The sequence below is a fragment of the Sander lucioperca genome, chromosome 5 (assembly GCF_008315115.2).
Source record: "Sander lucioperca isolate FBNREF2018 chromosome 5, SLUC_FBN_1.2, whole genome shotgun sequence".
Classification (NCBI taxonomy): domain Eukaryota; kingdom Metazoa; phylum Chordata; class Actinopteri; order Perciformes; family Percidae; genus Sander; species Sander lucioperca.
This window is the reverse complement of record NC_050177.1, coordinates 6,311,702-6,332,473: the sequence shown is the minus strand read 5'-3', so window position 1 is coordinate 6,332,473 and position 20,772 is coordinate 6,311,702. Positions and strand designations below refer to the sequence as shown.

General features: G+C 43.0%; 1 protein-coding gene across 11 annotated transcripts in view; it reads right to left on the bottom strand.

Moving 5' to 3' along the window:
• Window positions 1-20,772, bottom strand: part of rap1gap2a (RAP1 GTPase activating protein 2a) — a 127,561-nt gene that overhangs the window by 10,735 nt on the left and 96,054 nt on the right. For 6 of the 11 annotated variants that reach the window (XR_004897369.1, XM_031294921.2, XM_031294925.2 and 3 more), the window contains 18 exons: window positions 18,625-18,660; window positions 14,333-14,365; window positions 13,594-13,626; window positions 13,140-13,361; window positions 12,921-13,024; window positions 12,405-12,483; window positions 10,968-11,021; window positions 10,060-10,143; window positions 9,822-9,922; window positions 9,155-9,284; window positions 8,692-8,847; window positions 8,341-8,412; window positions 7,367-7,453; window positions 7,096-7,236; window positions 1,794-1,943; window positions 1,331-1,443; window positions 1,076-1,174; window positions 804-924 (listed from right to left, as the gene is read on the bottom strand). Coding sequence is in view for 10 of the 11 variants with exons in the window: in XM_031294921.2 (XP_031150781.1) it covers window positions 804-924; window positions 1,076-1,174; window positions 1,331-1,443; window positions 1,794-1,943; window positions 7,096-7,236; window positions 7,367-7,453; window positions 8,341-8,412; window positions 8,692-8,847; window positions 9,155-9,284; window positions 9,822-9,922; window positions 10,060-10,143; window positions 10,968-11,021; window positions 12,405-12,483; window positions 12,921-13,024; window positions 13,140-13,361; window positions 13,594-13,626; window positions 14,333-14,365; window positions 18,625-18,660 (1,815 nt within the window). In the remaining variant the exon portion in view is untranslated. The remainder of the gene's footprint in view (window positions 1-803; window positions 925-1,075; window positions 1,175-1,330; window positions 1,444-1,793; window positions 1,944-7,095; window positions 7,237-7,366; window positions 7,454-8,340; window positions 8,413-8,691; window positions 8,848-9,154; window positions 9,285-9,821; window positions 9,923-10,059; window positions 10,144-10,967; window positions 11,022-12,404; window positions 12,484-12,920; window positions 13,025-13,139; window positions 13,362-13,593; window positions 13,627-14,332; window positions 14,366-18,624; window positions 18,661-20,772) is intronic. The other 5 variants (XM_031294922.2, XM_036001362.1, XM_031294924.2 and 2 more) reach the window with 1 other exon arrangement.

Here is a 20,772-nt window from a genome sequence, read left to right as displayed (position 1 = left end):
GAAATGTAAAAATTAAAAGTTGCTGTTTCACAGGGGGATATAGGCTGGATTATTTCTTGACCAGAAGCAATAGCTTCCTTGAGTCTTTTCCCAGAAATAGTCTAGTATAACCACAACTTGTTGTTTTTACACTTGGGTTTTTGTGGGGATTACACAAACAAGATTTAACCTATTAATTATTGAGCTTTAAAGGTGCTGGTAGGAAAATATTTAGACAGAGCCAGCCTTGCGGTTTCCCCTCTTTCCAGTCTTTGTGCTGAGCTGAGATGCTTCATATTTACTGTACAGATATCAGAATGGTATAGAGCTCCCCATCTAACTCTTGGCAAGAAAGTGAACAAGCAGATTTCAGTGTTGAAATATTCCTTTAAACCCATCAAAATTGAATGAGGAGAAAAGCAAGAATGTATCTAATTTTGTGATGATAACTGGTGTACTTTGCTGCTCCATAATGATTGATGCATTTTGAAAGCCCACACTGAGCATCCATGCACATGGATCCCATCCACTTAAATGGTGAGAGTAGGAACGATTTGACAGCATTTCTCACAGACACTGACAAGCAATGCCATCTAATACAGTGAGAGGAGCTGTAATCATTATAATCAATGCGTTGACATTCAACACTCTCTAGGCAGTTTTTGGTAATTACACACTATTTCACCCAGAAAGCTTTTGATGCCAACAACCTCACTCAATGTGTTGTTCTGCTCTCTCTTTAAACCCAAACACTCAATATCCTCCTTTTTCTCTTATAAAGGCAAGCTTACTTGGCTCAAACCAACTGTGAGGGTTGCACTTACTGTCTCCAATTCTTCCAGAGCTTCTGTTTCTCCCGTGGTGCTGCTGAAGCTGCTGGTGCTGGATGAAGAACGAGAGATGTTCGGTCTGCCGCTGCCGCACTCTTTCAGCTTGATGAACGGCCTGTTGAGGAAAACAGATGTAGAGAACTTAACATGAGAGAAAATCAGACCTGTGACAAAAGACCAACTTTACCCAGTTTGCTTATTAGGCATCGCCTTCTACCGAAAATAGAGGAGCTTTGATGATCTCCAGGAACTAGTTAAGGTCTTACCTCTCTTTGTTGGGGCAGATCTCAGGTGAGCTGGGATTGGATAATGTCTCTGACCTCACTTCCTGGGACAGCTGGTAGATATCTGCAGGCTTTTGTTCACTGCAGACAAAATACAACACATTAATGACAACACTGACGGGACAACATTCTGGAGTCCCGCTACCTGTATAAAAACAACACAGACAATCGTGTAACATCATCAAGATAAACAGGAAATGCAGTGACATTTAAAACGGTGAGTCCCACAACACCAACCTGCGTGTGTGTTTGTCCGATGGGGATTCTGTGCTGGAGTGGAGACGAGGGAAGAGGCCTGAGCGCCGTTTCACTGGGCTCTTCAGAGGAGACTTGGCTGACAACACAGGAGGCTGAAGATCACATATTATAGAATTAGGTTTCTCCTTTAAAAAACAATATGGGAAAAACTCTTGTTTGGAATCAGGGAATTGTCCCTTAAAAAATGGCCTAATTCACTGGTTGACATAGAAGCTCTCTCTCGCTCTCTGTGTGTACTGTGTAAGAAATAGGTCATTGAATTACCTAAAATGACAACACAGATGTACTTTTTTTCCCTATTAACCCCCCATTATAGTCCTTTAATGTAAAACACTTTTTACCCAGCGGCACAAGTTCTCCTTGATCAATCCCTCATTCCATTCTGAGTGACCATCCGTCTTTCCCTTTCCTGTCTCCCTTCCCTTTATTCCCTCTCACTCACAGTGAAGGTGCTCTTTGTGCATTCGCTGGTGCTTTGCGGTAGCCCTCCTCCACTCACGCTGGCGGGCACCCCGCCTCCTACCCCGGGGCTCCTGTGACGGTGGGACCCCACCATGGTCTCCATGGAGTGACTCCTGACACGCATGGCTCTCTGGAGTATGGAGAAGAAATAGAGAGAGAGTGGATGAGGGAGGGAAGGGAAGAAGCAGATGGGTAAAGGAAAAGTCAGTGACAGGGAAAGTATACGTGGAAGGACAGAGAGGGGAATGGGTATGAACATAAAGGTACAGAACAAAAGTGAGTTTTTATCAGCTTAAATGCAGGATTATTTTAATGTATGAATTAACATTTAGGTTCATAGATGCTATTGCACAATACAACCACCAGGGGACTCAGTTCTCCATTAATGAAGCCAAGTGATTTGGAGTGAATGAATGAACATGTGTTGTACGAATTCTTATTATTCTAATGACTTTATATTCATTTTGTTCATTGATAACAATATTCATAACATTTATTCTAGACTCCATAATACATTCCAGCCAGTACAATTGAAATAATAAAAAAAAAACTTATATACGATTTTAATGTTTTGTCTTTTTTAATGCTGCTATGTACTGCAGATCAATCATGAAGTGCTTATTTTCTTTGGAAGCATAAACGCAAACATCATATAAAATAATGTTTATTAATTATGTGGCAATCCTCTGTTGTATTTACAGTATTGCAGACAGGTAATACACAGTGACTGCAAGGACAGCAATGAGAACAGCACCCCCTGGGACCGACTGCAGAAAATGCAAAGTAGCTGTCCATAATGCCTGTGAAGAGTAAGAGAGCCAAAATGTCACATTAGTCACACATTCATCACACACACACACACACACACACACACACACACACACAAACACACACAGGCAGCTAGTGTTTTCTTCATATTTTTATTGTAGGCCTGTGTGATGTTTTGCTTTTGGGTTGTTTTCTTTGCTTGCCTGGCACAGACTAGTGATGGGACGTTTGACACCGAGGCACCGAAGCTTGTATCACTCCCGCAAAGCACGCTGGTTGAAAGCAGTGTTGGTGCTTGTATCAAATTGAAATAACCACGTGACTGATGACGTCCGAAGCTTCGAACGTCACTGAAACTCCAGAAGGGTTGGCTGGATTCATGGATTCATGTCGCTGCGTGCTTACCAACGGCCCGTTAGAATTCACTGGAACACTGCGGGGTTTATGAGTGTGGCTTGCAATTTATATGATTAGCCTTTTAATGGAAATTAGCCTACTTACATACACCTGTACATAATTCTACGTAGCGGTAGAAGATGGATTGTTGCTGCAGTTTATTTAATCCATATTTAGCCTAATTAAACATACTTACATTCAAATCCTGATCACAGTAATTTATATTATTATATTATGTTATATTCAAACATAGGCTTTATATTTTTAATTGAGTCATGTCATGTTCATATGTCATTTAATTCAAGTTCAGTCATGTCATGCCATATGCATGTGTCCATTCTGTCTCTCCTATGTTCATGTTGTAGCTTGGTTTGGCTGTGTCGAGTTCATAGCCGCTGTCATTACTGCTGACTGACCACCAGATGTCACTGTGTTGTTTTTGATGCTTTGATGCTTCGGATCATTTTGCGATACAATCAGGAAGAAGCTTCAGAGGCTTCACAAGGCTTCGTTCGGCCATCACTAGCACAGACACTAAAGACACCTCCAAACACACCTGAGGCACATCTCCTAATCAGGGGAGAGATGCTGGATTGGCACGAGGACGCTCTCCAAACACACCGGTAGCGCATCTCCTAATGAGGGGTTAAGACGCGAGATCGAGGCAGTGATAGGTGTTCTGGTGGGGGAGAGCGGACAAGGAGAGCTGTGAAAACGACCTGAGTTGGTGCGGGGCTAGACGGTTGTGAAGAACTACAGAAACACGCTCCGGGGGTGCAGGACAGTGCGAGGCTAGACGGGCTGGACAGCGGAGCTGGATAGGAAAAAGGGCAAGCTGGCCGGGCAGCGAGAAGTGCGCAGAGGACGTCTGGCAGATCGGCGCACCAGCACTGCACAGGGGCCCCGACCAGGATCAGCGGACTGGACAATACAGGTGCTGCTAGCCCCCTTCCCCGCCTCCCTCAGGGTAAAGACTGTAGTCCCTTTCTACAGACTGCTTTAAATAGGATCTTCTATTTTTTGTCCACTACAAGAATGCACATTTGCTGCTAGTAAAACGAAAACCATATAAAGACCATTTTAAAACTAAAACCAATGTCTCTGTGTGTGTATCAAGCCTGGGAATTCTTGGCGTTGTCGGCAGGATTCCCAGTTCTTGAACACACCTGATTGATAATGGATAGCCAAGCAGCAGCTAGCCTGGCTAGTACACAGGCCCCAAGTATGATGTGGATATGGTATATGGGTTCCATTTGCCCCAAAATTTGGTAAAAATGGTAAAAATGTAATGCAGTATTGAGATTGGGAAAGTAGGATGAAAACCCTTCTCAGGGCTCAAGGACTTGCAATAGAGCAAACAATGTATTTCCTCTTTAGTGCAATAAAGGGTGATGCCAGGAGGGAGGTCCGATTACTAGAGGGACAACAAAGAGACACTGCTGACAAAATATTTGACTTTCTTCAAGGTTTATATGGAGGGCAGACCACAACTGCCAATCTCAGAATTAACTTTTTTAATGTGAAACAAGGTATGGGGGAGACACTGGGAGACTTTAGCCTCCGGTTAAGAGAAGCCTTCCAAAAATGGGGAACTGCTGAACCAGACGGGTCAGCTCATCTGCAACACACACTGAGGGATCAGATGATGCTCGGCCTGCAGTCTGGTTCGCTGAAGGAGCTCCAGAGGCAGGTGCATAGAAGCCCAAACTTGACGTTTTCTGAGTTGTTGCAGAAGGCTAACGAGTTGGAGAGAGAAGGCTGGGCAGAGGAAGGAGATGGACTGTCATAAAGTCTACACTGTACCCCCTGCTGAACCCCTCATCAAGTGGAAAGATCAAACCCGCACAGAGCTGCTTAACATGGTTGCAGAGTTGAAGCAAGCCTTGAAAGAGGAGATTGTGAGTACCATTTAGTCAGCCAAAAACTACCTGAGCGTCCCAGATATAAGCATCTCCCGCCCGCGTTGGAATGACCAGGGGCAGCCCATTTGTCTACACTGTGGACAAGCTGGACATCTTCGACGTGACTGTTCCCAGCGGCAGCCCCCTTTAAACTCCCAAACCCGGCCACTGGAGGGCTAGTTGGTGGAGCACTGGAAGTGGAGTCACCAGCAAAGCCTTTTTTTTTTTTTTGTCGGAGAATGCCCAGCTGTGGAGGTGTTGGCTGGCAGAAAATGTATTCCCTGTATTCTGGACACAGGCTCACAGGTAACCCTGTTTAGTGAAACGTTTTTAAAGATAAATTGTAAAGACTTTGAGGCCGAGATGGGCACTAAGATGAAGTGGTTGAAACTGAAAGCAGCATTTGCCTATTCAATTTTGGATTTTAAAGTGTGTGGGGAGGGGGGGGGTGTTGATGTTCCACAGAGGGGAGTCATCATTGTTTCTGATGACTGTATGGGCCCCTGACATGGGTGGTTGGGAATGAATGTTATCCAACCAGTGTGGGAGGCTGTTGGAGGAGGGACATATCCAGGGCTCCACCGTTCAACCTGCCTCCCAAAGAGAGTGGGAACGGGCTTTTGCCTGCTGCCAAAGGGTCCTGTCCTCCGGGCCCACAGAGGTCAGACCAGTGACGAAAAAGCCTGTGATAGTGCCCCCTGAAAGTGATATGGTCCTATGGACACATGTTCCAGAGAACATTGGTAAGATGCACTACACAGCTCTGGTAGAAGGCCTGGACAGTGAGAACGAGTGGCAAGTGGCAGACAGTGTAGTAGAGGTGAAGGGAAATAAAATGCCTAAACGGCTATGTAACCGGCATGCCTACTCAATAGAAATACCACAGCGTCAGCCATTGGCCAAAGTCTGTCAGATATCCCCTGAACAAATTGATGCTAATGACCTTGTGTTGCAGGAAAGATCAGATGGGGAGATAGAGGTGGCTGTACGAGCCATCCAAGAGACCGCTGAAGATGATACCTCGGGTGGGGTCCCTCACTGTCCAAACCTCAGGAGACAGGAGAGGGTGGAGCAAGTTCTTTGGAGATGTATCTTTGCTCAGGATGATGAGACTTTGGGCGCACTAATGCCGTTTTAAACCAAATGCCCACAGGTGATGCACCCCACTCCCGGGAGCGCTACAGGCCGGTGCCCCCTAACATGTACCAAGAACTACCCTCCCTCCTACAGACCATGCTGGAGAAAGGAGTAATTCGAGAGAGCAGCAGCCCGTGAGCGACACCAGTCGTCCTAGTTAAAAAGAAGGACGGAACCTGGAGGTTTTGTTTTGATTACCGGCGGCTGAATGTCCTCACCCATAAGGACGCCTAGCCCTTACCATGCATTGAAGAGTCTCAACACCTTGTCCAAACAGAGTGGTATTCAACCTTGGAGCTTGCCAGTGGCTACTGGCAGGTTGAAATAGATCCAGCAGACAGAGAGAAGACTGCTTTCACTACACCATTGGGGCTGTTTGAATTCGAGAGGATGCCATTTGGACTAAACATTGCGCCAGCCACCTTTCAGCGGCTGATGCAGCGATGTCTGGGCTAGCAGGTAAATTATTCCCTATTGATATACCTGGATGACATTGTGTATTCAGAAACGTAAAGAGCATGGACTGAAAGACACACACAAAACGGGGTGTGTGAACAGGAAGCCCTTATGCTGTGATTATACAGTAGATTAGATCTCAAGACACTCTTTCATCACACACACACACACACACACACACACACACACACACACACACACACACACACACACACACACACACACACACACACACACACACACAGATGAGGACAAAAGAGTGTAAAGAGACATTAAGGGATGAGACAGAACCATTTAGATGGCAAATAAAGTAAATAGTAAGATTCACAAAGAGAAAGGAAACATTTTGTTTTACAAATACATAAGCACAGTAGTGTTTGCATTCATTTCCACACACATACTCGGGGTATAAGGTCAGAATCTTTGAGCATAGAGAAAAGCAGGAGGAACAACGCTACTGATGGTTTAGCACCTAAGTCATCTTGCAGACCTGTGACATTTAGTTGACCTACAGCAAGAAAACCTCACACTCTTGTGCAGTAATGACGGTGATTAAATTAATGTCACAGAGCTGAGGGAAGAATGCATGGTGTCGTGTACACTTCTGTCCAGGTTCATGTTCACCTTGAAGGACTCTAGCAGACCCCCGTGTCCCCCGTTCTCCAGCTTGTCCTCCTCTCCCGCCTGGCCCAGACCCAGCATGGCCTGGCTCTGTCTATGCAACTCATCGTGGAGGTTGTCCAGCAGCGCAGCTCGCGTTCGCCCCTGGAATCAATTTACACACATCGAGATTAGGTGGTAGAGGTGATTATGGTCATTATTATAAACAAAGCTGAGCTGTGAATAAAGGCATGCTGTGGTGTTAGAGTGTGGCTGTGCCGCAGACGTGTGTCACCTCTAATTTGGCGAATTTGTCGGATTTGTAGCAGGCGTTTTCAGCATTGATCAACTTTGTCAGCAGGAAGTCTCGAAACTCAGGACCCTGGGGAGGGAGGGAGGGAGGGAGGGGGAGAGAGAGAGAGAGAGAGAGAGAGAGAGAGAGAGAGAGAGAGAGAGAGACAAAAGAGGTAGTGTTAGATAAGGAACCAGAAGGGTGAGGGGCAACGTTAAGGAAAGGAAAAGGCAAACTATAATCAACGCCATACAGATTACACTATTGCAGGAGTCTGATCAAGAGAATCAACTGTACTGATTAAAATCCTCATCTGCTTTAAACCCCCTTTCTCCCCACATGCTGCAACTCATGTCCCGATAACTAACTGAATCTTCTACTGAGTCTAGAAGCCTAGATTGTCTAGATTGTTTTCACAATGCAGTTTCCCCCATTGTGACAATGATCTGATAGAATCATCAAGGCTACCTTTAAAATACAAGATGAAAAGGAGGGTTACAGTTTTTAATGTGCACCCACATGTTAAACTGTTTTTAAATGAGGACATTTCAAATACCTACAAGCTGTGGTAGAAGAAGTACTCAGATCATAAAAGTAGAGACACAATGTTGAGAACGTTTAAATGCACACCAATATTCCACTATTATTCCGAATATGACAATATTCCGAATTTGATACAGGTCATGTAAACAGTATGTTCTGGATGGATATTCCGAATAAGGCCTTTTTTCCGAATTTATCATTTTCCAATAAGATGTGGGATATTCTGGTATTATTTGGGTATTAGAAGCATTCTTTGGACATGTATAAAGCACATTCAGAATATGCGTCTCAGTCGGGGTTTTACTGCATTTTACGCCCAGTTTACTGCTTAACCCTAACCCAAAAACCCGGAATATTATGTGCATGTAAATGTAGTCAATGTAAAAATACTCCACAAAATCAGTGACAGAAGTTGTATCAGCTCTTTTTCTCACCTTCCTAAAGACAGCTGGGTTTGGTAGAGGGGGTCCAAAAGGAGGCACATCCTCCCTCGCTGTAACTGACACCTGTTGACATAAAACACGTTATTAGCACGTATTCCACGAGGGCTCAAGTTTCGAGCTAGGACGATGAAACAACATCCGAGGCAAAACTTGAGAACACCTTGTCATCGCGAGATGACTATTATTGATGATTAATTCGTTGTGTACTTTGTTGTGTTTATGCAGTTATTTATGTCAGCACACAGCTGACAAGGACCACTGGCAGTTTCAACAACTAATTTACAGTTACTACAGAGCACTAGTAGGAGCTGTGTCATTTCACCACACAGGCCTTGCTGGTACCTTGTATGTTGTGTGTTCTGTACAGGGGTTCTCAACCTGCACCAGCACGTAAGCATGCAGGAAATTGGATGCGATCATGTCTGGAACAAACGGTGTGGGCTCTTCCTGGAAGACTGTGGCCACAATGTCGTTTCCTATGTGTCTTTTCCTCTGGAGCTAAAAAAGCAGAGGGGAAAATTCATAAGATTATAGGTTGGTAAATAGATTTGGTTTTGTGGTTGTGTAGCTCAGAGGGCACTTTTAAAACAAGAGCACAATTTATGAGTCTTCTATGGCACACAAGCCACTGAATGCACACGGGATTTCTTTGTTTCTAAGGATGGTTTTATTGGCTTCATATCAAATAACTTGCAAACGTTTGCTTTAACATTTAGCCGCATCTGTGCGGTTGATCCTTACTTTGCAGCTCAATCCATCGTACCTTCATTGTCACAATAATAAAGCCATTATCAAAGTCATGTACCTGCTGGACGTCTCCTTCAGTAAAGGGAAGCTTGGTTGACACATGGAACATAATCTCTCTCTGTCTGAAGACAGTGTAGACAGATTCAGACCCTGTCTGTCCGTGGGATACATCCAGCCCACCGCGGAACCTGTCACATTATCAAAGCACGTGTCACGTTCTGTGTGGATTCCAGCCTTCAGTAATAAGATATGATCATATTTTATGTATTTTAAATGTCAGTTTCATCACATTCTGTGCTTAACTAGCTCCAAGGCCACCCAAAAGTGTTGTGCAGCTTTCTGTAACGTGTCTGCTACAATTTAAAGCCTCCCTAACAGTAAAAGTTACAAGTATAACACAATAGAAAAAAGCCTGCAAGGCAATAAACACCGTTTACAAAGCTCTGATTACCTGTCCATGTGGCATTTTTTTTTCTCAGATCTGTTTCGCTAAGCAGTTTATCCCGGTGGCACGCTGAGGCCGAAACAGCAGGACAAATTGCTCCAGGGTTACAGTAATTAAACCCAGCTTCTTTGCTCTACTGCATTGCACTTCAATGGCATCCTTTTTAATTCTTGTGGACCTTTTTATCTGGTCTCTATTTATTTTGTTGTTACTGAATCCTGCCTTTTTCAGTTTTAAAGCACTTTTCTTTTATAAAATCACATTCTAGAAATACTCTTACCCTTTAAAGTCTTGAAGTTCCATATTGTCACCCAGGGTACTGAGAAACTCCTTGAAAGCTGGCGTCTCCTCATTGTTCCCAAACAACTCTTCCTCTGATGTCTGAGAGGGGGAGACATGATTAGGGTATGGAGGACAGAAAAAAGGGTGGGAGATGCAAGACATAAACCGTGTATAGGATCAGACGGTGTATGTGAGTTAAACTGGAGCACACTGTCAAGATCAATACGATCCCTCACCTGTCCAAACTTCTGGTAGATGACTCCAAACTTGAAAGTGTTGTTCACCTCGTGTTCATCATAAGCCACTATCAACTGGGATCCCTGTGCATACACAAAAAGTATTACTCCCCATGGTTACTTAATTCACTCAACTTTCTACATTTTCTTCTTGCTGTGGCAGTTAGGAAAACATGTTTTCCTTTTCTCCAACATGTCTTCAGGGCAGGTTTATTGGGGCCCATGTTACGTAAGGCTGACATGCGAAGAACTGTCACGGCCCTCAGCAAAGGCAGTGAACTCGTTGCTGCCTCTTGCAGCCTGAGACAGATGGTTTTTCTTTCCTGAGGCTCAGGCTGAAAGCATGCTCCATCACACTCCTCTGCCTGGCTCACAGGAGGAGAAACAGATCCATTGTGTCCATTTTAGAAAGTTGTTGCCCTCTTGTGTCATCAGTCATTTTTGAATAATGCACTTACTGAACAGGGCAGATGTTAGAGAGGTAGGGGGCTTATGAGGGTAAAATGATAAGTTGTGTTATTTTTCTGGTTAAGAGGGCACGAAAAGGAGGTTGAAATGAAATGTTAATGAAGGCCTTGGTGTATGGACAGGTGGGTGATGCTGACAAAAAATAATGACAGGATACACTGCATCAGTTGATGTTAAAAAAATAAGTTAAGGGCATTACATTTTCATGAATGTGCAGAATATATAAAACAGTTACTAATGAAGGTATAAAGTTGTGGCAGATATTATTGAATGTAGCATTAGCCCATTGAACCCTACAGTGCCCTGTTGTCACCCCCAAGAGGAGGCAGAGACCGGAAATGGTAACTCATGTCAGCTTGAATGAATACATTTATAACAGATGAGCTGAAGTCAGACTGGTAATGATGAAGTTGCAATGTGGGAGTTTAGGATAAACTCACCCGAGGGTACAGGACCGGGTTGAACTTCAGCCCTGTGGCATCGTCACACAGAAGCTGAGAGAAGAAAGACAATCATATATTTGACTGACATCATACCGTATGAGAGAAATCTCATATTGTATGGAAAGAATACCATGGTAAGATACAAAAGGGAAAAGTTATTTGATGCCATTGAGCTTATGCACAAAATCTTAATTCCAAAAATAACAATTTGCTTAATGTACAGCCATGGTTTATCACCACATTTGCTTACAGAATGTTATACCTCTCTTAGTCTGGATTAACGGAAGTACATTTCCAGGATAAAGCCTGATATCCGGCGTGCGGCTCCGTTCTGTTTGTGTTGCCGTTCTCAAAATCCCTTCGCTACGGGAAACAGCAACAAACTTCAAACTAACAAGCCACACGCTGAAAATTGCAAGTTTTGGAGAAAATTTGTATCGTTCAATAAGGCAGACCTGCTTAGTTCTAAGTAAATTATTGTAAAGATTTACAAGGAATATGTTTACGGCATTTACTATCTAACTGGGAAATGTTGGGACCGATTGAGCAAATTACATTTTACCATGTACCCATCTAATTTAAATAGCTCACGTTACTGTATTGTATGAACAGTTAACTTAATTTAATATTTTATGTGACATTTTCCTTTGCGGGGTGCAAATATATAATAAATATGTATTGATTTTCCTCTCTTTGTTTTTAAGATATTGTCTTCCTGAATTGTGTTTTTATGCCGGTCTTTTATCATCTTAACAACGCAGTTTTAAGGGGATTTTATCATTTTGAACAATTTTAGTAGTTTTTAAAAGTTAAACTGCTCCTGTGTTTGAATAAATTTTTCTAACATTCTCTGTCCTTGTCGTCGTTCCTTTGAGTTGCCATGCATTGCTCTCCCTTGTAGAAAAGAACCTAGGCCTACCAATTAAAGTGTTTCATTGTTTTTAAGAGTTCACAAAACTAGGTGGCGTCGTCAGACAGCAGCTTTAAGTAAATCAGCGGTGCCACACCAGATGCGCTTGTCACCCATGGCCACACATAGCCGATAAACATCCACACGCATTCACAAACCGATGACACAGCATCGGGAGTAATTCTGGGGTCAGCCCAAGGACATGGGATTGAACCACCAACCTTACAATTGGTAGACAACCACTCTACCATCTGAGCCACAGCCGCAGCGTGTGATTGCAGTGGTCACAGCTGCCCAAACAAACTGCACCAAGGGGGTACACTTTTCAGGGTTCGATTCAACCGAACTAAACAAGGCAGGTGTGAAAACACCTTTAATTATAAGATAAGTCAGCTGCTGTAAAGATGTCCTTCTCCATCGAGCTTCCTTTATTAGTTAGCCAGCCAGCCTCTATATATCAAATCCGGCACTTTAGCTGCCATTATGTCTTGTGTACTTGTTAACTAATGTACTGTATATCTTACCTTGGCAATCTGGGGTACACTAGGCAGCTGGTTGATGCCCGCTAACGAGATCCTGTCATGGACTGTTTTGATCCTCGACCTGCAAAAGAACAAAAAGAGGAGCTCTCTGGGTCAGAATGATCAGAGATTTGTTACATCAAAGAGATTTCTTAACTTTTACACCTAGTTTATATGCAATTAGGCAATATTAGGAAAAAACTATGATCATGAGTTTAGTCTTAACAGAGAAAGAATGAAACGGAGAAAAAAGACAGCAGCTAGTGATGAAAGTTGTCTCCTACAGCACCACAAGTCTATTCAGAGGTAATCATGACAGAGAGCATAGAGAGCTGCAACATAAGAGAAGGGAGGAGGTTCTGTAAGAAATTGACATTTGTGGCTTTAATTGTAATGTCCTGACAACTATTGCATAGTTTGTCATAAAATTTGGAAAAGACATTTATTTGTCATACTTTACAGTTTGACATGTAAAATGCTAAAGATACTAACACTGACAGTGCATGTCCCTCATTGTACCTGAGCATGATGCGCAGGAACTCCTGTCCCTCAGCCTCTTCATGTTTCAGAGACATGATGAGGTTACCTATGCTGCTGCCTGTGCAGTAATAGTTCATGTGTTCCTGGATGAGTGTAGAAAAGAGGTTATGAGTGTGAGAGAGAGAGATATTTTAGGTCAAACACAATAACAGTATTTCTCTTCTAAATACACACTGATGTTAGTACACAGACACTCACATTGCCTAGGAAATGTTTGCGGTAGGCGCGAGCTGTGCTATTACACTCCAGGCGGTAGCTGTGTCCCCCACCAGGGCTCATGCCCTCTCCTCCGTCCTCCTCCTCACAGAAACTGGACTCTGAGGAGGAGGGGGTCCCTGCTGGTGCCTCCACATCCTCAATCCAGTAACCCCCAAACTGTGGCAGGATAACCTGGGGGTATGGACCACCTTTTTCCAGTATCTTGGACAGAAGGGCAAAAGGGAGACAGTGAGGTAGATAAAAGCCAAATATGTCATTAAATGTAATAGCTCTCGGGAAAGGAAAGTTCTCCAGAATTGCATCTTCATAAATTAAGCTTGCAAAGTACTTAAATGTGTTATCTATTGTCGGAAACACTCCTAGGTAGTGGGTACACATGAGAGGGGTGTAAATGTGTGTTATGAGTGTATTGTGTGAGTGAAAAATGACTCACATCTTCTATCCGTGGGTAGGGGATATAGTCATCCTGTCAAATAGAGGACACACACACTGTTAAAGGGAGTCATTTTAACATGTGGTTAACTTGTGAGGTGAACTTCACTGACTTTCACAACAATGATACAGTTGCGAGCACAGTCACAAACACAGGAACAAAAAGGTAATAACTTATAATGCCAAATAGACTTTTAGGTGATGATGCAACAGCCTGAAATGCACAGTCATCAGCAAACATCAATGAGGGCGTGTCACCCCTTCATGATATCAGAGCTGTTTTGATTCAGTAGCCCCTGGGATTAAGAGCTGTTATGAGCCTGTAGTTATTTGGCAGTCTGCTAGAGTAGCACAGCTCCGGTGTTTGACCTCTAAATACTGCTGAGGCCCGTCTGCACTGCTAAGGGCGCAGCACTACGGACAGCCAGTCATTTATATTCTGCAGCAGCAGGAGTCAGGATAGTGGCAGTCCAGAGAGGATCAATTGGCAGCTGGAGTTCATTCAACTTATAATCAATCAGATCAGAAGACTATTGATTTTTTGTACATTAAAAGCCTTGAGAACATTTTTAAAAGTGTTCACAAAGAGGGTTCAGAATCCCACATGGGCTGACAGATGAGACAAGACCAACCACAGAGCAAATCAGGATGCATGATGAAGCAGTGATGAAGTAAAGCATGCAGAGACATAATAACACAAACAGATCAGATGTGTACAAGTGTGTGGTGTCTGGTCACACCTTCCATCTTTTGGTCTCTTCAGCTTTAGGGACCTAATTAGTGTCCGTATGCAGCATGAGGACGGAAAAGCACAAGTGTCAAAAAGCAAGTTTTGTTTATTTTTGTGCATTTAAAAACTGTGCTGTAACATGGCGCTCTCGTTCTCAGACCTCATTGTTTTGAGTGAGTCATACACGCTAATTAACTTTTCCGCACACACACACACACACACACACACACACACACACACACACACACACACACACAGGTAATACAGACACACACAGGTAATACAGACACTTCGTTATTCTAGCTCTCTGAATCCAGCTTCCAGACATGCTAAATTGTCTTTGCCTTATTTTGTTGTCTTTTTTTGTGACACAGCAGCACTGAGACACAGATCGAGGCTGCAGTGTTTTGTATATATATGCAGATATGAAAGCCAATTTACACAGAGTAAATTGGCCAATTATGGTACAGGCCCAGTGGAACAGCTTTTCTACATGACTGAGCATAATGTAGAAGTGATTTAATGAACACATGTGGGGATTCGGAGTACTGAACATACACACCACTCGCATCACATCTAATGACACCAATCATACCAAAAATGTATTTGTCACAGTACAAGTACAGACACATGGACCACACACACACACACACACACACACACACACACACACACACACACACACACACACACATATGCCCACACACACACACACACACACACACACACACACACACACACACACACACACACACGCACACACACACACACACGCACACACACACACACGCGCACACACACACACACACACACACACACACACACTTCTCAGTCTGGTCTGTTGTGGTGTGTATCTGTCTGAGTGCATATTGATGGAGCAGCTGTTATTGTCACGGGGGAGTCATTATCAACAATATGAGACTGATCACCAAGACTTCTGAAGATGATTTAATTTTCAGTCATAGACAGAGAGACAAAGATGAAGAGTGGACAAAGGAGGGAAAAAGGTAGAGGTGGAAAGAGGTGAAGTTTTAAGAGGAAGAAGAAAGGAGGGGAAAAAAGAGATTGGGATCAAAAAGGTGACCTTCATCTGCACCACACCAATACTACAGTATTCAAGCACACTTTGAACACTGAGTTCCATATGCGTAGTTAGAGGTGGCAGAGTTCAAGAGAGCGAGTCGATACAAGCTGAGAGTCAGAAAAGATGGATGAGGCGCACAGTTTCTGTGTTTGTGCGTGTGTGTGTGTGTGTGTGTGTGTGTGTGTGTGAGAGAGAGAGAGAGAGAGAGAGAGAGAGAGAGAGAGAGAGAGAGAGAGAGACTCTTTGATCACCGGGATGTATTGACTGACTGTCATCAACAAGTCACACTTTCCAAATAACTCCACTGATGTCTTCAGTCAGCCTGTGCTTTTGTATCTCTCTGAGCATCTTTCTAACTTTCTCCTTCTGTGTTAGAAATCATGATTCAAAATGACAGTATAAGGCTGGCCTTATTAATACATAAAAAAACCAAGAATATGCTACTCCCAACTTCCCTCCTTTACCTTGTCTGTGGCACTCAAGCTTATTCCTTCATACTGAAGATGTAAATATAAAAGAATAGGGTCTCAAATATATAGTTTAATTTTTTAAATAGAAATTTCCTAACAGCTGGGCCATTTAGTTTTTTCAGCAAACTTTAGTCAAACAGGGTTAAATTATGGTGGCTCTGAAGTGCAAACCATGACAACACATCCCACAACACGATTTTATGTATTATTTAATTTTGTATATTTACTAATTGAAATAATGATATAAATTAAATTACTAAAACACATGTAAAGGTGCTTCGGTGACATTTACCCACTTAAAAGAAATAATTATAAAAAAACGGTCAGTCTGTTGGCTGGTGTTCAGTGGCAAGTTTACTCAAACATTTATTCAGACATTGTGCCAACTGAAGAAGGCAGCGCAAATCAACAGTTTACACCAATGGATGTTCTATTTCGTATAGGCTTCGCCCTCTAAGCTACGCTATTGGGTTTATCCCTTTGCGCATGCGCAGTAGTGAAGATTTCTTTCCCGCCCTTGCGTCCAGCACGGGCTTTCAACTACGTCCACAGAAACTGTATATAAACAGAGCGGACCCGTTGCTCATCTCCCATTTTTTCTTCACTAATCATGCACGCCTACACTCATGGCTTGGGCCTTGCAGCCAGCTAGGCCAAGTCATTACCATGGCAGGCTCTCTTATCAGAATAACGGTTTATCTGATACAATCTCCTGTCAGTGCATTAGTGAAAGAAGTTAGTCTATGTTCTGCTTGTGGGCTCTGTGTCGCAGGTGGCATTGACGACATCAGCTTTGCCCTAACCCAATAGCGTAGCTTAGAGGGCGAAGCCTATACGAAATAGAACGATAGTTACGTATTGTAACTCCAGATTCTATGAGTATAGGCGCAGCCCTTTAAGATTCGGGCCATCTGCTCCTGTAACACTAGCTGAAGAAAAAGCTGATGTTGGGAGATGAGCAACGGGTCCGCTCTGTTTATATACAGTTTCTGCGGATGTAGTCGTAGTAGACGTAGCCCGTGCTGGACGCAAGGGCGGGAAAGAAATCTTCACTACTGCGCATGCACGAAGGGATAAACCCAATAGCGTAGCTTAGAGGGCTGCGCCTATACTCATAGAATCTGAAGTTACAATACGTAACTATCGATCTTGTGCCTTTATACTCACATTAGGAATAAATTAAAGGGGGTATCTGTCATTTTTGCAAATATACAAAATTAAATAATACATCAAATTAAAAATAACAGTGTCAAATACCCCAAAATATACTATGTGCCACACAAGCAAGGATCAGTGTCCAATATGTACCTACCCTTTTCGTTTCAGTCTCACCAATGCTGTCGTGTTGTGGTGAATTGGTGTTGTGTCATTGAATTTGCTGTCGTGTTGTGGCGATTTGCTGTCCTGTTGTGGGATTTGCCGTTGTGTCATTGTGGGTTTACCATTTCTTTTTTGGGTAGTTTAATGTGCTGCAATTATAGATTGCTACAAAAAAACTAACTTTCTCTAACTCATTCCTTTCAGTGTCTACTGGATGTCAACCATGCTGCATAAAAGTAAGAGTCATTCTTTTCTCAAAATATGAACATTTCTATTGACTAGCATGGTATGACTGCCTAATTCACACATCTTGGATATCTCATCGTGGACCATAAACCCTTATTACCCCCAAAATAGTCTATATCCTTGACATTCCACTTCCGGGATTGCTCCATTGCCGCCGGAAAATCCGTTGGATTTCATTCATTTAGGCCAAATAGCCGTTGTCTTGGGCTTCCTTTGTGTTGGCATTTTAAACTCCGGTTGATTTATGAGGACTATGGTTAACCTTTTCTGAGATCTCTGCAGGGTAAATCCAGACAGCTAGCTAGACTATCTGTCCAATCTGAGTTTTCTGTTGCACAACTAAAACAACTTTTAAACGTACACATGATCCACCAAAACAAGTTCCTTCTGAGCCTATTTCGCAGCAGCACCGCAGCTTTTCTCCGGTGCTTAGCACCGCTCAAGACGATTGTAATTGGTTTAAAGAAATATCAATAAACCAGAGCATGTTTTCCTCCCATCCCCGAATGCTATGTGGAGTAGCCAGACTCTCCTCCAGCGCCCTTTGGAGGAGGGTCTGGCAAAACGAGACTACCCCCGAAAGAACCTGCAAGAAGCACTTCAACTTCTGGATCTTCCTTTGGCCACTTGTTCTCTTTCTTTTTCTGTGCCTTTCATTTCTCCTCACACCTTCTTCCTTCTACTCCTCTCCCTTTTGTATATCCCCATCTGTCCTCAAACTAATCAGCCTGTGCCCTTAGGGGCTTGTGGTGGGAGGTGGGGGGGTGCTGGCGGTGGGGGGGCTGGCACAAAAAAGTGTCACAGAGAGAGAAAGACTTTTTAAAAGAATCAATAAATTGAATACATTTCATACAAAGGAGAGAATAGTAATGCCAGTCTTCTTCTTCTTCTTCTCTGCCCCCAGCATGCCCATTATACAATCTGAGCAACAGACTGAACCCAGCTGGCTGACCAACACTGATTGAATCATTAATGTCTGTCTTATCCTTGTATAGGTTAAATCTGGCTGTGGTCAGGGAAAACGAGAGGACAAACTCTATCTCCCAGTATGTTTGAAGTTTTACTTTACTTTACCTAGCTTAGTCAAAGAAGGGAGAGCGAAAGAACAGAGGTTGTGAAATAAGGAAGCAATACAAGGAAATAAACTGGATTTATAGGAAAGGAAATATAAGAATTTCATACCTGCATCCTCTCCAGCATATCGAAGAACTCTGCAGACTGAAACAGACAGAGGGAGATTACAATACATATAAAACAGGCTGTAACACTGCTAAACTTTGACTTTCAGAGCACCAAAATCGACTAACACCAAATATATATTTAGTCGGTACAACAGCAGAGTCATTGCCCTTTACTTGACTCTAATTTACACTTTAAGCAAGTGTTTCGAAGCTCAAAGCAAAACCAAGAGGGCAGGGCAGCGGAGAGACTTCCAGCCTTTCACAACCACATGCACACACAACTGATAAGCAACCATATCCTCAGAAAGTAACACACGCTCACAAAAACACATGCTTCCTCAAGTACATTCACACGTCTCTGTCTCCGGGGCATCCACCTTGACAAGCTGTGAGGGTGATAATGGTGTACATGCTTTGTGTCTTTGTGCTCAGATTTCAGCACATGTATAATGTGGAAATGCAATGTGTGTAGGGTGGTTTAGACCATAGAAGTGTGTGTGTGCACATGAACAGTATGCACTCACTCACACGAGATGTCAATTCATGACACCAAACTTAACTTCCTGTTAAAGGAAGAAATTCCTGAAAGCATTCGTGGAAAAGAATCTACGACAGCAGTACTATTCTTCCTCTTTAAATGGCTACACAGTACACTGCTGTTGATCATGTTACTAATTAAAAAAAGACCCACTTTTCTTGATAAAAATATCAACTATAACCTACTTGAAAGGACTTTGACAGCCAATACCTCACACTCACACTATCCAATATCACATGTATGAATGCACCAGTATGGGTGCTATACATTCGGTAGCGTCATAAAATACAAAGCAAGAGGAACCGGGAAATAAATGCCTTACCAATGAACTGTAGTTCCTTAACCAGGAAAGTCCGTAAAAGTTTTTACAGCCTTTTAAATGACTGTAATTAGCGGTAATAAACTATAAATAACTAAATTGTGACAGCACTACTGTAATAAAAAATAAACGTATTACCCTACACTGGTTACCTGCACTTATCATTACCACTGCATACAGAACCACACACACATACAGAGATTATCAAGGAGTTAATATTAACCAGTTCAAGGCGCTGTAAGCCGATACAGCGCTGTGAGCTGGACCCACAGAGTCAACACCTGACAGCCAGACCAACAATAAGCACAGCTGCCTATATCTAGCTAGATAGCAACTTTGGCAGTCAGCATGTGCTCTCAGTCAACTGCACATGTTAGCATGAGGTGTGTGTGTGTGTCTCTGTCCCTCTGTGTGTGTGTGGTGTTATGCTTTACTGGGATTATTTGAGGGCAACTAGAGGAAGATTATTCCTAAAAAGCAGTTTTTGCAGCCTGAGCTTTTCTTACTTCTTTGAATCTATCGAGATGTGAACATGGCAGTTTTAAAGATGCACTGATGCAGCTTGTTCTGGCACTATTTGAGTGGGATCCTGTAGTGCTGACAGCGTGTTCAATCATCATCTACATCCCCTGCAGTGTCCAGACAAGAGCAAGGACAAGCAAGACCTATCTGTCTTTCTGACTCCCTGTCAATCTAAAACAGGACCCGGATGTCTGTATTTTCTGTCCTTGCACTTTGTTCTGTCCCTTTAAGTGTATCACAATCCTAATGTGTCCTCTCTTCTCTCATAACGGCTCCCATGGCTGCTCACCTGACCGGCAGCCTCATTGGCTGCTAGAATTCACACATATTCATGTACAGTGATGGACACAATCATCCACACATTGACAACAATGATGATAAGTCACAGACAGGGACAGTGGGCTCCATTTCTCATCATTTTAATTTCCGTGCAAAAATATTCATGTAAGACAGTGGTTCACATTTATGTTGTGTTTAAACCCCCTACCGCTAGATGGCTATGCTGAGACGCACCTCTAGTGTCCTTGCCTAACAGTGCCTATCAGTGCCTGACTTTTTGCTAGAAGCTAACAATGTAGCTATGGCTGAACTTTGGCCTACTTTAGCAAAAAAAAATTAGCTCACTAAGAACCTGTGAACCACAATCCCAAACTGGCAGTTTGATTTTCTGTGTACTGAATTGTTTACCTAAAGTAAACTTCTTTGACTTTTATGCACATCATGTCTTTTTTTAAATATTAGTTTTTCTAAAATTATACTATTATACTATA